General features: G+C 43.5%; 1 protein-coding gene across 1 annotated transcript in view; it reads right to left on the reverse strand.

Moving 5' to 3' along the window:
* The window catches only part of SPOCK1 (SPARC (osteonectin), cwcv and kazal like domains proteoglycan 1), a 498033-nt gene that overhangs the window by 84186 nt on the left and 399750 nt on the right, over positions 1-14097 (reverse strand). Inside the window, exon 5 of the mRNA XM_063086936.1 lies at positions 4911-5025. Within this exon, the coding sequence (XP_062943006.1) occupies positions 4911-5025 (115 nt within the window). The remainder of the gene's footprint in view (positions 1-4910; positions 5026-14097) is intronic.

Below are 14097 nucleotides of genomic sequence, written 5' to 3' on the forward strand. Positions count from 1 at the left end.
AGAATCAAGAAACTAGTACCCCAGAACTAGTACTAGTTAAACTAGTACTCCTCATAGTCTTCATCAAGGATTGCAGAAAAAGCAGCAGCAACTCCCTGAAAGAATTAAAGTTAGATCTAAGAAGTGATTTCCTGACTGGGCTGGCTGTTGGGTCCTGGACAATACCAAATGAAATTGGGAGAGATCTTTCCTGAAGGACTCGGGAAAACGCACAGAACCCCAGGGCTAACACACAGATTCAATTTCATCTCCCTCTTTTTAATTTTTTTTTTTTTTTTTTTTGGACAATGATTACTTTATACTCTTGAGGCTGGACCAGCTTTATAGAGATGAGAGAGATATGGCAATTAAGTAACTTGTCCAAGGTCATGAGGTAATTTAGAGGTGTAACGGGAAGTATTCAGAGATATTAAAGGATGACCCCACCTTCCACCAACTCTTCAGGGGACATATCAAAGGACAGATGACAGATAAAGAGAACAAAAGATCAACCACTTGGCTTTGACTTCCAAAAAACGCTTTTGAAACTTAACGCTGAGACAAGAGATTTCTGATTTGCAAGAGCTGGGTATGTTATAACTCAAAGGACCAAAGGCTGAAGAGCAGATCACTCCAGGAGATGAAAAGAGAACAAGTGAGACACTGCCCTGGCACACCCTCTGCACTCACATCCAGTGTTGATCAAAGTGGGGCTACAGGAAGTAAAACTGTGGGAAGGGGAAAAACAGGCAAGGGAGTCCCCTAGAAAGGTTCTGCTCACCATAGTTCTCCCCAACTTTGACCCAATTCTGGGTCCTGGGCTGGAAAGAGGCAATTGTGAAATGCAAAACAGGTGGAGAGCCCCAGCAGTGAAGAGGACCTGTGTTTTGCCACCAATATGAAAGTCAGTTAAAAATGTCCTCTGCATAGAAGGGAAATGGCTGCCAGGCAGATTCACAGAGAGAAGGCTGGCAATAGCAACTCCACCAGTCTTTCTTGGTGTCTGAAAATCATAGAAGGGCATCCCCAAGTTTACTGTGCCTCTGAATGGGGCCAAGGAAGGGCTGTGAGAAGACTAGTCAGTCTAGAAGAGTCTGCATAGAGGAAAGAGGACTCAATATGGCCTTAATGGACATGTGGGCAGAGGTCGTGGATGGGGTCTCAGACATCTCTTGTTGGACATGGTAAGGATAAACGCAGCTGGCCAACTAAATGAAAATGGTAAGAACTCCATCTTGTGGGTAGATGCCAAAGAAGGACAGACAGCACCAGAACCGCCTCCCACAATTATCACAGCTCATGAGCCCCCATCCCACCCCTACTTTCCAGAATCTGGAAATAGCCCTGAATTAACAGAATTTACCTGGAAGTGACTTTATGAATGTTTTCATTACAGATGGAACTGAGGTTCAAAATGGAAGGTTGACAATAAAATATCAACAGTACTAATGAAAATATTGCCACATTTTTAATGCACATACAGTTGTGAGACCAGGGAATGTCATTTCCGCAATAGGCACAGAAACAAGACTGCTCCTGACACAGTCCAGAGCCATGATGCTATTGGAGTGAGCAGGACTGAAGCCATGCTGGGACCTAAAACCACACGGACTCTAAAAGACTTTTAAAAGACAGTTTTTTCCTTGGCATGAATTTCTCTGAGTTCCCTCTTTTCCCATGGTTATTTGATATTTTGAACCTTGGTTATGGGACAAGATGAATTATGCACATGAATGTAAGGTTGTTTTCCAGTCAGACTGAAGCTGCAGACTCGCACGTACTGCGCAGTCCCGGAGATAACAGCAAAGACGGGAGTAGAAACCGATGGAGCCTCGGCGAGACTTTGCACCTGAGACCTTGCATGAAGCCCTCGCTGCTCACGTGCCCCTCCCCACTGCTTTTCATTCTTCCAGATTCCATTCCCTCGACCCCTCAGTAAACCTGAGTCTTTGAGATGGCTTGAGCTTGGCCATTCTCCTTCAGGTTTACCAGGGAGATGGGATAGCCTAGCATCTCCTTCAGCTGAATACATCTGCTTTTCTAAACACTAACCATTTGACTTCTAAGTCCTTTTTTTCACCTTCAGGGGGCAGAGAGCCAGAACTGTGAGCTTGATATCAATTTTGGGGAATCTCAGCTAGGAGGTGAGTGGCCCTTGTAACAACATGTCTCACAGAGGCAGAGACTGCCTAGAGATGCCACACCTGCTGCATGTGGCTTCTGGAAGGGGCCGTTGACAGGCAAGGAAAGGTGGACTGTGTGCTCAACCCTTCCTCCTGCCTGCCTCCACCCCCACTGCTGAGCTGCCATCTGAAGGCTGCCTTTCATTTCACTTCTAGTCTCTCCCCTGCACCCATCCCCTCCTCCTCATGCCAACTGCCAGAACCTCAGTTCAGCCCTCACTGCCTGCCACAAACTATTGCGAGAGCTACGTGGAAAGAACTGTCAAATCAAAGGAAAAGGTCTGCCTTTCCTTGATCAATTTTGTCCACGTAAAGCATTATTAATTTAAATGTTTGATTTCACATAATGACCTCAGGATTTAGCAAAGTCCTCACTGCTCATAACATGTTCTTATCCTCCAGGGAAACACTGATTAAATCCATATTACATAGTTAAACATTATGCCCTAATAGGGGATTATACTCTCTGCCATTAGGATACTGTTAAATACTGTAATAAGTTAACTATAACCATTCAGCATTACTGTCAACAGGTAGTTTCTACTTCCTCTCCAACTCTGCTCTAAGTCACAACCTAGACATTGGGTCTTTAACAAAGAAGGACAACCTTAGAACCTCATGGAAAGAATTGTATCAAGTTTGAACTACTGGTAAGTCAAGTAACAGATACATTGGTACAGACTTCTAAGGTGATATTTATTATATGATTTCCAAATGGTATTAGTGACTGAATGAGGATTTTCAGGACCCTTTTTAGTTCAGAGTCAGATGACTTAATAAAAGCAAACTATTGAACCAAGATCCAGAGGAATAAAAAATAATTATATAGGACTGAAGGAAGTAATGAAGAAATATAATTTTGGCTGTTTTGGATTATTGTTGGTATTATTTCTTAATGTTCACTTGTTTTTATATGATATGATGAAGTCCTTTCTCTTTCTTCCTGATGCATCCCTGATCACTAACTTAGTAGTCTACGCTTTTGCAAACATTCTGAAATGAAACATTTTTAAATGGTAATCTTGTTCTCAGTGACCTTTCGGAATTCAGAAAGAACACGTTTTCTGAGTTTGTTTCCTTTTAATGGCAATTACTTGTATAGGTTCAATAAGAATTTTTCTAATTTTTACCAGTAAATAATTGAGTAGATGGCACAGTCAAGGCCATACCTGGAGTGTCATATTTCAGAGTAAATTCCATTTACTCAGGTATGAAGCCCACCATTAAGAAAAAATCGTTGTTCTTCACTTGGAGAGCCACAAAGCCCTCCCAGATAACTGGTCTGTGACCTTATTTTGGTGAGTCAGGAAACCTGAGCAGATGTGGAGCCCTTGAGGAGAGACGCATTCCCCGCCATGTATAGATATTACAGGCGAAACAGTGAAGATAACTCTCTTGGTTTGGTTTCCTAGCCTCTGAATAGAAGAGTAAATAAAAGCAATAAACCATGTACCTAGAATAAGAAGGCAACTGAAACTTCCTAAGAAGATTCTTTTTGTTGTTGGTGGTGGCTGGCTGGCTGGTGTGGGGATCCAAACCCTTGACCTTAGTGTTATAAGGCTGCGCTCCAACCAACTGAGCTAACCAGCCAGCCCTCTAAGAAGATTTTTAAGAAATCCCCAGACAGAAGTTAATTTTCTGGACTATGTAGTTGCTTAACACCACATGGCTTTAATTTTTCTGACCAGACTACATGGAGAATTATGTATATTAACTAACTTTTCTTATTGCAATTATGTAAATGAATCAGGCTCAAATGCAATGAGATCAGCTTTTTGGAAATCAAGAAGAATCTCGAGATTATTTATGATCAGTGTCTTTTGGTTTACAATGTCCTCCACATCCCAAGTTAAACCTCCCAAATAACCTTTAAACATAATATTCCTGAAATCACCATGAAAAAAATAGACTTGAAATGTTCATCTATTTGCTCTGGAAAAGACAATATGGCTTATAAAGTGGAAAATGAATAAATAAACAAGCCCTGTTCATTCTTCTCCATTATGGATATCTGCTAGTTTTAGAAGACAGAAGTGTATACATGCATTCACACACTCACACATGTAGACACAATATTTTCCATAGAAGAGCCAGCTACAATTGAGAAAGCCCAGGCTCCATAGAAGGCAAATTTAAACTTCTACCTTGGGTCTCGTGAGAAAGGATCCATCATGAAAACATCCAAATAAGCCCAAACTTCCCTGCCTCTCTCAGCCATGGAAGAGAAACACCTGCCCCAGGGGAGGTATTCTCTTTCATCTGTCCCCTGGCTCTGTGCTGCATTCCAACAGAATATATCAGAATATATCTTTGGGGAGAATACTCTCCACTGGTGTGACATCTCTGCAATCTCTGTTTTGATATTTGGCCTTGGGAAGTTCAAAGTATTTGAGAGATTAGAGTTCAAGAAAGCCCAAGATGTACCCCAGGGCAGGCCCTGGTCTTAGATGCTGAAAAACCCACCCCCTCCCACACCGTAGCCAATTTGACCTCTAAAAGAACCTAGAGCATATCTCAGTCTAATAGAATTATTTTCAAAGACTTTCTGCTCTTCTTTTTCTTTCTAATAGTAGCCGAGGGCAATTCAAACTGCAAGACTTATTTGCCAAGTCTGCCAATTTTCCCCACCTTGGGCCAGAACAGCTCCGTTAAATGCCAGCTTCTGGCATCTGGGACAGAACTTTGCCATGCCAACCCTCCCTGTCCACCCATACTCCATTCCAAAAGTTTCCTAAGATCCCCATTCACCATTCTTTTCTGCCTTGTGTTTTGGTGGCTCAGGCTCCGGGAGACACGGACAGGGACCATCACAGAGGGTGGTGAGGCTTCTGCCTGTAGAACAAGCATGGAACTCCAACTTGCACTGCAAAAGAGAGACAGAACAAGCCTTAAGAATGCAGCCACAACAGACACCTACTCAGCTTCCTTAGGAAACAGCCAATGCTTTTTGCTTCATGGGAGCAAAGAGAGAGAAAGGAAAAGTCCATCTCAATTAAAGAAGACTCAATAAGAAATGACTTTTTGTTTTTCCAAATGGACAGGATCATTTCTAAACACACTGAGGAAGCACTGGAAGGCTTACTTTAATGAATGGTAAACTCAACTGTGACTATTTATGTAATAAAATTAATTAACATGTAACTTAACATCTGTGGAGTCCTGTGTGGTCCACGAAGACCTCCCACTTCACTACAGAAGGCTTCTTCCCTTACATTTCCTCCCATGTAGAGGAAGCTCTGCTTGTAAAACACTCCTAGTCCTTCTCATCCTGCTCACATGCTCTTCCTGGGGAAGAAGAGTAACAATGTCTTTGGTAAGTTTGGATGCTAATCTGAGGCTCAGCACTTCCCTTTAGGAGCAGAGAGGAGTGAATGCTTTTGCTTCCATTGTCCAAAACCTAAGTTTACATGGTTTCCCCCTCTGGACGACACCTGTGTTCTAACTAGCCTGTGACTCAGTGGAAACACCCACCTAATTCCAGGATTCCCCATTAAAACCCCATAAACCACATCCTCTTGTCAACCCTTTATCAGTTAACAGCAGTAATATCCTGGTCACTTTCTGCCAGCTCTTGACTCTTACGTCTTGATAGATTCAGAACATGAGCCAGAGAGTGGGATATTATTTATAGGTGCAAAAGATCAGAAAAATTACCAGCATTTTTATTACTCCTCCATAATGGATGAAGAAAATGAGACCCAGAAAAGGTTAAATAACTTGCAAAAGATCACAAAGCTTATTTGAAGCTATGTCTGACTCCAGGGCTAAGCACTTAACAGTGTGTCTCATGACACTGTTTCTGTCATGTGGATGGGGTTTCAGAGTACAGACATCTCGGACTTAACTGTGTGTGGCTATTTATGCAACTTGGCTTTTAGCCAAGATCTCAATTGTCTGAGAGTTTATTCCCTTTTTGCCTGTAAAATTCTCAAGATCAAGGCTGTGCGTAATCAGTCCTCTGTAAAGGCTCATGGGCCAGGACCATATGTGTATCTGGTAGAGGTTCAAAGGAAGAAGAGATAGGCGAAATTTACTGAGTACCCACTGTGCGTGCAGCTCTTATCAGGTGCCACAGGGAATATTAAAAAAAGAAAGAAAAGAAAAGATACGGTCCCTGCCCTTGGAAAACACAAATGCATACCTTTGAAAAAAGGCTGCTAGCATTTGCAAAGCTACACATACGGGTGCAGATGAATACGGGCTCTTTATGAGAGGACGAGTTATTCAGTCCCCATACCAATGACAAACTGAGGGAAAGAGTGCTTCAAATCTGGTTCTAAATGTGCTGGAGTCACTCTTGTGTAACTCGTACTGTCACCCATACTGCCGCTGGCTACTCCTTCAGGGAGAGCACGATAGAGCAAACCTACAGGGTGCTGGCTTCGTCTTGATGCAAACTCCCTTTGGACACATTTGTGAAACATCCGATATGTGCCCAGCGTGAGTGTTACATGAAAAGAAGCCATGGCCAGAGTTCGCACCCACTGATCTCATGACAAAGCAAAAGAGAGTGTACCCTTCTAAAGACACATGGTGACTATGAGGTGAGGTGGGATATCTGCGTACGAGTATGTAGGGACGGAGCACAGAAGGGACTCGCAGGTGTGGGACGTGCCTACATATGACCCACATGGATTGAAGGTAAGCCCAGAGCAATGCCAGAAGGTGGCAGGCAGGTCACTAGCATAACAAGCTTCTTTGCAAATAGGCACAGAGTATGTGGATGTGACCACGGCTAGAGTGAGGACCACTGTGGTGAGTCCCCCCGTCACCCAACTTCTGGGTGAGCTCTCCGGAAAAATCTTCAGTTTCAGACTAGTGATTCTCAAACTATTTCTCAATAGAATCTCTAAAGGTCATTTAGGGGAAAAATACATATTTCTGTATCAATTTCTTTTATAAAGTCAAAATCATTACATTTATTTATCATAAAGCCTTATCATACCGTTAATGTAACTGCTGGTTTGTATCTGCAATAGACTATAATATTTTTCCCAAATATTCTCTGCCTTCCCTGAAAGAGGAATCTATATATGCACTCTCAGCTCTGTCTTTTGAGGCACGGCACTTCCCTGGGGGAGGGCTGACATCCACCCCAAGGTGACACCAGCCCTGGCCACATGCTCGCTCTGACTGGGTGACTGTCAGTAGGAGTGATGCACGCCCGGTTGGAGCAGACACTTCAAGACCACCATCTGGTTTTATCTCGTCTTTCACTCTTTTCTCTCCACTATGAAAATGACATGCGCAAGATAAACACCATTCCTTCTGCCCAGGACCCAAAAGGCAGAGGACATGGAACAGAGCTGAAGCTAACTCACACGTAACACATAACATGAACACAGAAATAGTCTTTGCTGTTGTAAGCCACTGATGTTTGGCAATCACTTGTTACTACGGCATAACTTAGCAAAAGCTGACCAACAGAATGGTTGACTTCCTGGTATACCATGAGGTGCTTAATAGCAGGAAAGAGTCCTAGTCACTCTGATTCCTGGTCTGTTAAGACACATATACAGCCCTGGCACATAGGAAGTGTTCAATAAACAGCTGCTGAATGATAAAGGCAGAAGACAGGGCAGCACTGTTCACTCTGCTGCTCTAAGTCCCTGAGTCCAGCCTCCAGGAGTTTACCAATCTGCCTGCACAAGGAATGCAGGTGCTGGAGCTCAGTACTCCAGATGTTCATCCTGATCCACATCCACTTCCTGAGTCCCCTCTTTGAGGTCCACATGCAGCACTCTGCCGCTCAGCCTCCCTTTCTGCCCCAGCCTACTGTTGGAGTGGGAGCCTAGTCTATCTGCCTCCCAGATGCCCAGAATACCTGTTCCCTTGGGTGGCCTTGACGAGGAAGCCCTGTGGGCTGTAATTCCTGTAACTCGGCTTCGTTGGCTGGGCCACAGCACCTGCTCTCCTGTACAGCCCCGCAGCCCAGCCTCCTCCCTGACTCTAGAAAGGTGCCACCAGAGAACACAGTACTTATCTGCACCAGTGAAAATCCAAGTTTCAAGGACACAGATCTGCTTTTTATCTTCCAGGACAAGATGTGGCATTTAAAATGAAGCTCAAAAGGCTGTAATTCCATTTTTATAAAGCTCAAAACAGTCTATTCAGAGATATAAACATATGTAGTAAAAGCACCTTTAAAAAGGGGGTGGAGAGAAAGAATAATAAATACCATCCAGATGGGGGTTACCCCCCAAGGGAGGCAGCAGAACGGGGTCAGACAGGGATACATCACAAAAATCAGTAATGCTTTATTTCACAAGATACATGTTGGGTTCTGAGGCTTTTGTTTGTTGCTAGGCTTGACCACTTCAGTAAATAATATATAGATTTTTATGTATCAAGTACTTTATGATAAAACATAAACTGTACAGACTTCTGTGGAGTTGACAACCAAGCTAGACCCACACCTCCCAGGAGAACTGGGCAGGATGAGCAAGCGAGAGCATGTGTGTGAGGCGCCATCAGGGGATAGCTGGGAGCTCTGAACCTGAACCCCCTCTGGGCCGAGGCTTCCTGAGGACCCACAACTCGGGCATCTCACAAGCATTCCCTGCCACAGAGCTTCTCCAGTTCTCACCCTCAAAGTTACCCCCAACCACTTATCACTCTCTTCTCCCTCACAGGTTCCTGCTAGGGAAGAGAGGATATAAAAGCCAAGAGGTGATCACGAGCCCCAGCTTTATACACAGGGGCCAGAGAACTCTCAGAGTCCAGGGCTTCCTGCTGTGTGGGGCAGCACAATGTGACTGGGGCCTCAACACCAAGTAGAGGTCTCAACACCGTCTCCCAGGTGGCAGGACACAGATCCCCAGGTGGAGAAAGTGCACAGACCTGGATGAACCTTGCAAAAGCATGCCCTGGTCTGCGTACATACAGATCCTGGAAATGCAAGGCAGGTATGCTACACCCTGAGTACAGCCTGCCAAGACAACAGGAGCCAAGCAGAAGAAGCAGCCACATCACCTTTCCAACGAGGTGAACCTGCCCCTCGCTAGGAACATGTACATGATCCAAGAGATGCTGGGCTCCCACCAACATAGACAGCCATGATTATATACAATTTTTATTTCTCAGTTATACTTCAGTAAAGTTGGAACCACAAAAGACATATACAACTCTCCCCGGGAAAGAGGCAGAAGGGAGCCTAGAGCAAGATGGTGAAAGGATTCTCCTAGGGAGATGGGAGGAGGGAGAAATAAGTACCTCCAACACCACAGGACATCACTGGCTCCCTCCTGACTTCAGGAGCCAACAGGAAGGGTGCAGAATTCCACACCTTCTCTCTTACAGTGTGTTCAAAGCAAGAGCTGAAAACTGGTAAAATTATGGATGGTGATTTCTTTACAACAAGGGCTTGCTCAGTAGCATTTGTCTGCTCCTCCACATCTGCCTTGCAGGCACTGAGGATCCAGGAGGTCAGAGTACTCTCCTCAAAGCTCGCGTTGGAGGAGGGTGGATTGCAAGCCCAGCTCTCAGAGTTCATAGCTTGGAGGTTGCAGGGGAAAAAAATCTTAAAAAGTGACCTTCTTGAGGTCTGATAAAGGGACACTCATAACTCCTCACTTTAGGGAAAACAATTTTTTTTTTTTTTTTTTTTTTTGAGAATAAAAAAAGAGCAAACAGGTGTAAACATCTTTCGGATTTGGACTGGAGAGCCACTCAGTTGCTTAAAGCTCACAAATAGCAAAGCTAAAGGTACCCCTTGAATCCCCTCCATCAGAAGAGTTGAAAGACACCGCAATAGAGGTAGAGTTACCATCAGATGGTCACTGCCGTCCACTGGGGAGGACCCCTCCTCTACCTCCGGCCAGTACCAGAAGTGGGTGTAACGGGAGAGGAATCACTACTGTTCTCTATAGGGAGGCCCCTCTGGAACGCACAGTTACACACCTTCTGTTATGTGTTGAATTATGTTCTTCGTAAAAGATATGTCTGAGCCTTAATCACCGGTAACTCAGAATGGGACCTTATTTAACAACAGGGTCTTTACCAAGGTAGTCAGCTAAAATGAGGTCATGAGGGTGGGCCCTAATCCAACACACTGCTATTCCTACAAGAAGGGGAAATTCAGACAGAGATAAACATGCAGAGAGGGAAGACAATGTGAAGAGAGAGGGTAGATAGCCATCTACAAGCCAGCCGGGGAAGCCAGGACAGAAGCACGAAACAGACTCTCCCTCACAGTCTTCAGAAGGAACCAACCCTGCTTGGTTCCTTGATTTTGGACTTCTAGCCTCCAGAACTGTGAGTCTATAAATCTCTATTGCTTGTCACCCAGTCTGTGGCACTTTGTTACAGTAGCCCTAGCAAACTAATACAGCTTCCATCCAAACTTTAAAAAAGAGATGGATTCTAAGGAATGGAAATACTTTGTCTTAGATTTACAGAGCACAGATCTTTGTGCCAATATGGCTCAGTTCTAATGGAAACAAAACAAAAAACCATGGAACAGCAGCCTCAGGATATGTAGTGGTTGGATGTAAAGAACGTGGCCAAGTTGTATCAGCTGTGACTCATGCTCAGAAAAGAGGAAATATGAAAAGTTCAAGCCTATATACTGATTTTATAACAAAGGAGTTAAATAATTAACTCTAATTCTCTAAAAGAGGAGAGTGGAGAAAGTGGGAAATAAGTACTTTTAAACATTGTACTGGAACCCATATTCACACAAACACAAATATAAATACAAACCCCAGAAGCTTCTAGACCCTTGACCTGCTAGAACAGAAATGCCTTCCCCAATCATCGCAGAAACAGAGAAAGAAGGGCCGAAATATTCAAAATGTTGACCTACTTAAAAATAAATGTGCTAGCAGGTTTCTCAACCAATCTTCCCTTCTGTTTAGCATAACACACCAGTACGTCAGAATGAGTAAATGTTTTCCTGCAAATGGCCAGTAAATCTTTCTCCTCTATGATTTGTAAAGCAAAACTAATAGCCTGTTTTGGTTCATTGCTCACGCAGGTCTCTAGTGAGTGCATTTCTTACCCACACCACATTCTTTGCTTTGCCTTGCATGCTTTGGGTATTATTTTTAACATTTTATTTAAATTGCTCTCTCCACTGTATTTCATCAACCTATCATCTATTTTAAACCAGACTGTTGACAGTTCACAGCTGACAATTTTGTTCACAGTTGATGAATTCCGATTTGTTTTTATTCGCCCAAAATCATGTCACAGTAGAGGAGGGAAATAATCCCACGGCTTTGCTGGCTTTAATAATTGGGCATAAAGTGAGTGGCTGCTGACTGCTCAACTCAGAAACCACACACATTGTCCCTGGCAGACGGAAAGACAGCGCCATCTTTGCCCAGGGATTGTGGGGCTCAGTGGTCACCTGCAAGGAACTGGGCAGACAAACAAGGGAGGGGGGTCTTTGGTCTCATTCAGAACCTTACCAAACATGCATACATATATGTTCTTTCTTGCATTCAACAATTATTTACTGAGCACCTACTATGGGCCAGGCCCTATTTGAGGCTCTTCAATGAGACAAAGGCCTGTTCCCATAAAGCTTTTATGGCAGGTGCTAATGCGAGCCATGGAAAAAAATAAAGGAAAGTAAGAGACAGAGAATGATGGCGACGGGCTGGTGTATTACATGGGGCAAGCAGGAAATCTGCTGGCAAGATGACATCTGAGCAGAGAACAGAATAAATGGAGTCATTTAGCTGTCTGGGGAAGAAGGATCCAGGCAGAGGGAAGTGCAAAAGCCCTGAGGTGGGAGATTCTGACTACACTTGAGAAAAAGCAAGGAAGCCCCTGTGGCTGCAGAGAAGAGTAGAAGGCACCATCTCACCCGAACTGACGGCCTGTGTGTGACCCAGCACTCAGTGCTATGTTCTCTTTGTCTCTGTCTCTGTCTCTCTCTCTCTCTCATATACACACACATACACTTTTACGAGTTAGGAGTTCTAAAGAAGGCAGAACCTTAAACTTTAAATCCAAACAGCTAAAACTGTGAAAATAAGGAAAAAGCTCATCCTTACAAAAGAAATCCAGCTAAATAAATCTTAAAGGAAGGCTAGAACTAGAAAATTACCATTTTGTAACTCCCCGTGTAATAATTGATTCAGAAAAGGATCACTTTATGTTTGCTAAAAATTTTGGGTGAAAGTTATTGGGGAGCAAGACATTCACATAGTCTCAAAATGTCACCTCATAGAATACTTAGTCATTAGAAAGAAGAAAATGTAAATTTTCTGTAAAACATATGGCAGTTTCACTAAGGCACCAAGTTAATACCACTAACAGTGGGACAACCTGGCCTGTGTCGCCTTATGTGCCACAAAAGGAAACACACAACAGCACCTATGAAGTACAGGAGCCAAAAATGCTTAACTTGGTTCTACCCATTAGAAAACAGGCAAATCCAAAATTGAAAACATTTTATAAGATAACTGCCTGAACTCTAAAAAGGAAAACAAACAAACAAAAAAAACTGGGATGGGTAGATCATTGTTCTAGATTAAAAGGTATTAAAGACAGAAAACAAATGCGATGAGTAAAACTTAATTGGATCTTGAGTAATAATTATTATACAAAGTTATAAAACACACTTTGGGAAAAATTGTGATTTTAATGTGAACTGTATATTAGTTGATATGAAATTCTTGTTCTCATAGGTGTTATAATACCTACTAAGGTGGTTATATAAGAGAACGCCCCTTTCCTGAGGGGTTAGGTATCACATGTTGCAAATTACTTCTCAGTAGTTCAGGGAGAAGAGTGTATGTGTACACAGAGAGAGAGCACACATGTGGCACCATGCTAACTGTCAAATCTTTGTGATAGGCATACAGTGTTCACTGCATTATTCCTTATCCTCTCCAAAAGTTTAATAATTATTAAATTAATAGCTGGGGGTAAAAAGCCTGACTTGCTTTGCTCAGTGGTGCTAGGAGAACTCTTCCCAGAAACCACTCCCGTTTGCCTCCCTGAACTTCTCCCTCTTGGTGCCCTTGCCACCGCTACCTACCACGATTACTCTTCCTCCTGCAGTTCCCCACTAGAGGGCTGGTGCCCCAAAGGCAGTGACTGGATCCCGTTTCCTGCTGTATCCAGGATACTGGCCTACACTTGGTAGAGAGCAGGCCTTCAATAAGGATTTGCTAAAGGAACAAATGATTGAGGTTTTCCTGAAGCACAGGTTCTCTTAATTGACATAAGCAAGCAACACTGCAATTAGAAGACTGAACACAGGTGCACAGAACTGTAGCATTTTAGATCTTGCAAGGATTCACTTTCATGTTACATATGGGGAAACTAAGGCTGAAAGAAGACACACATGTCCGCGAATTTTGTTCTCTTAGGTAACTTTCTCACTTTGTTTATCTTGTCAGTGATTTTGCAAACCCTTTTTCAGTGAGTGAGAAGGCATATTTCAGTCCATTCATATATAAATTAGCACAGGTTTGCTTTTAGAGGCAAGGCTGAATAAAATTTCTCTAAATTGTGTAACAAACCAGTAGAGAGTCTTGCTCATGAAATGCCAAAGGAAAGGAGAAAGGTTCCATGTGAAGAAGCCTAAGGAAAAGATGCCAAATCCCCAAAGGCAAGAGTCCACGGGACAAGTTCCAACACTGAGCAAACTCATACAGCCTCTCCTTTGCAGAACCACCCATGTGATGCACCCAACAGTGACCTGCACCTCAGTGGGTGAGGCCAGCAGCCCTGCCCTGCAGACTCTCCAGCTCACCTCCAACTGGTCCCCAGTCCCTGTTTTACACTCCCAGTGTCACTCCACTGAGACTTCCTAGGCTCACTTCCATTGCTTCTCACTTCCAGAGCCTTCCCCTACTGTCTCTTTCTCTGGGATCCTCTTAAGACTGTATAATATTATATAATTTTAAATTACTCAGATTTTTCTCTATCTGGAATTTGAGGGGACAGGGCAGGTGAGGAAGAACGTGGATTTCCCAGG

Source organism: Cynocephalus volans, chromosome 2 (genome assembly GCF_027409185.1).
Source record: "Cynocephalus volans isolate mCynVol1 chromosome 2, mCynVol1.pri, whole genome shotgun sequence".
Lineage (NCBI taxonomy): Eukaryota > Metazoa > Chordata > Mammalia > Dermoptera > Cynocephalidae > Cynocephalus > Cynocephalus volans.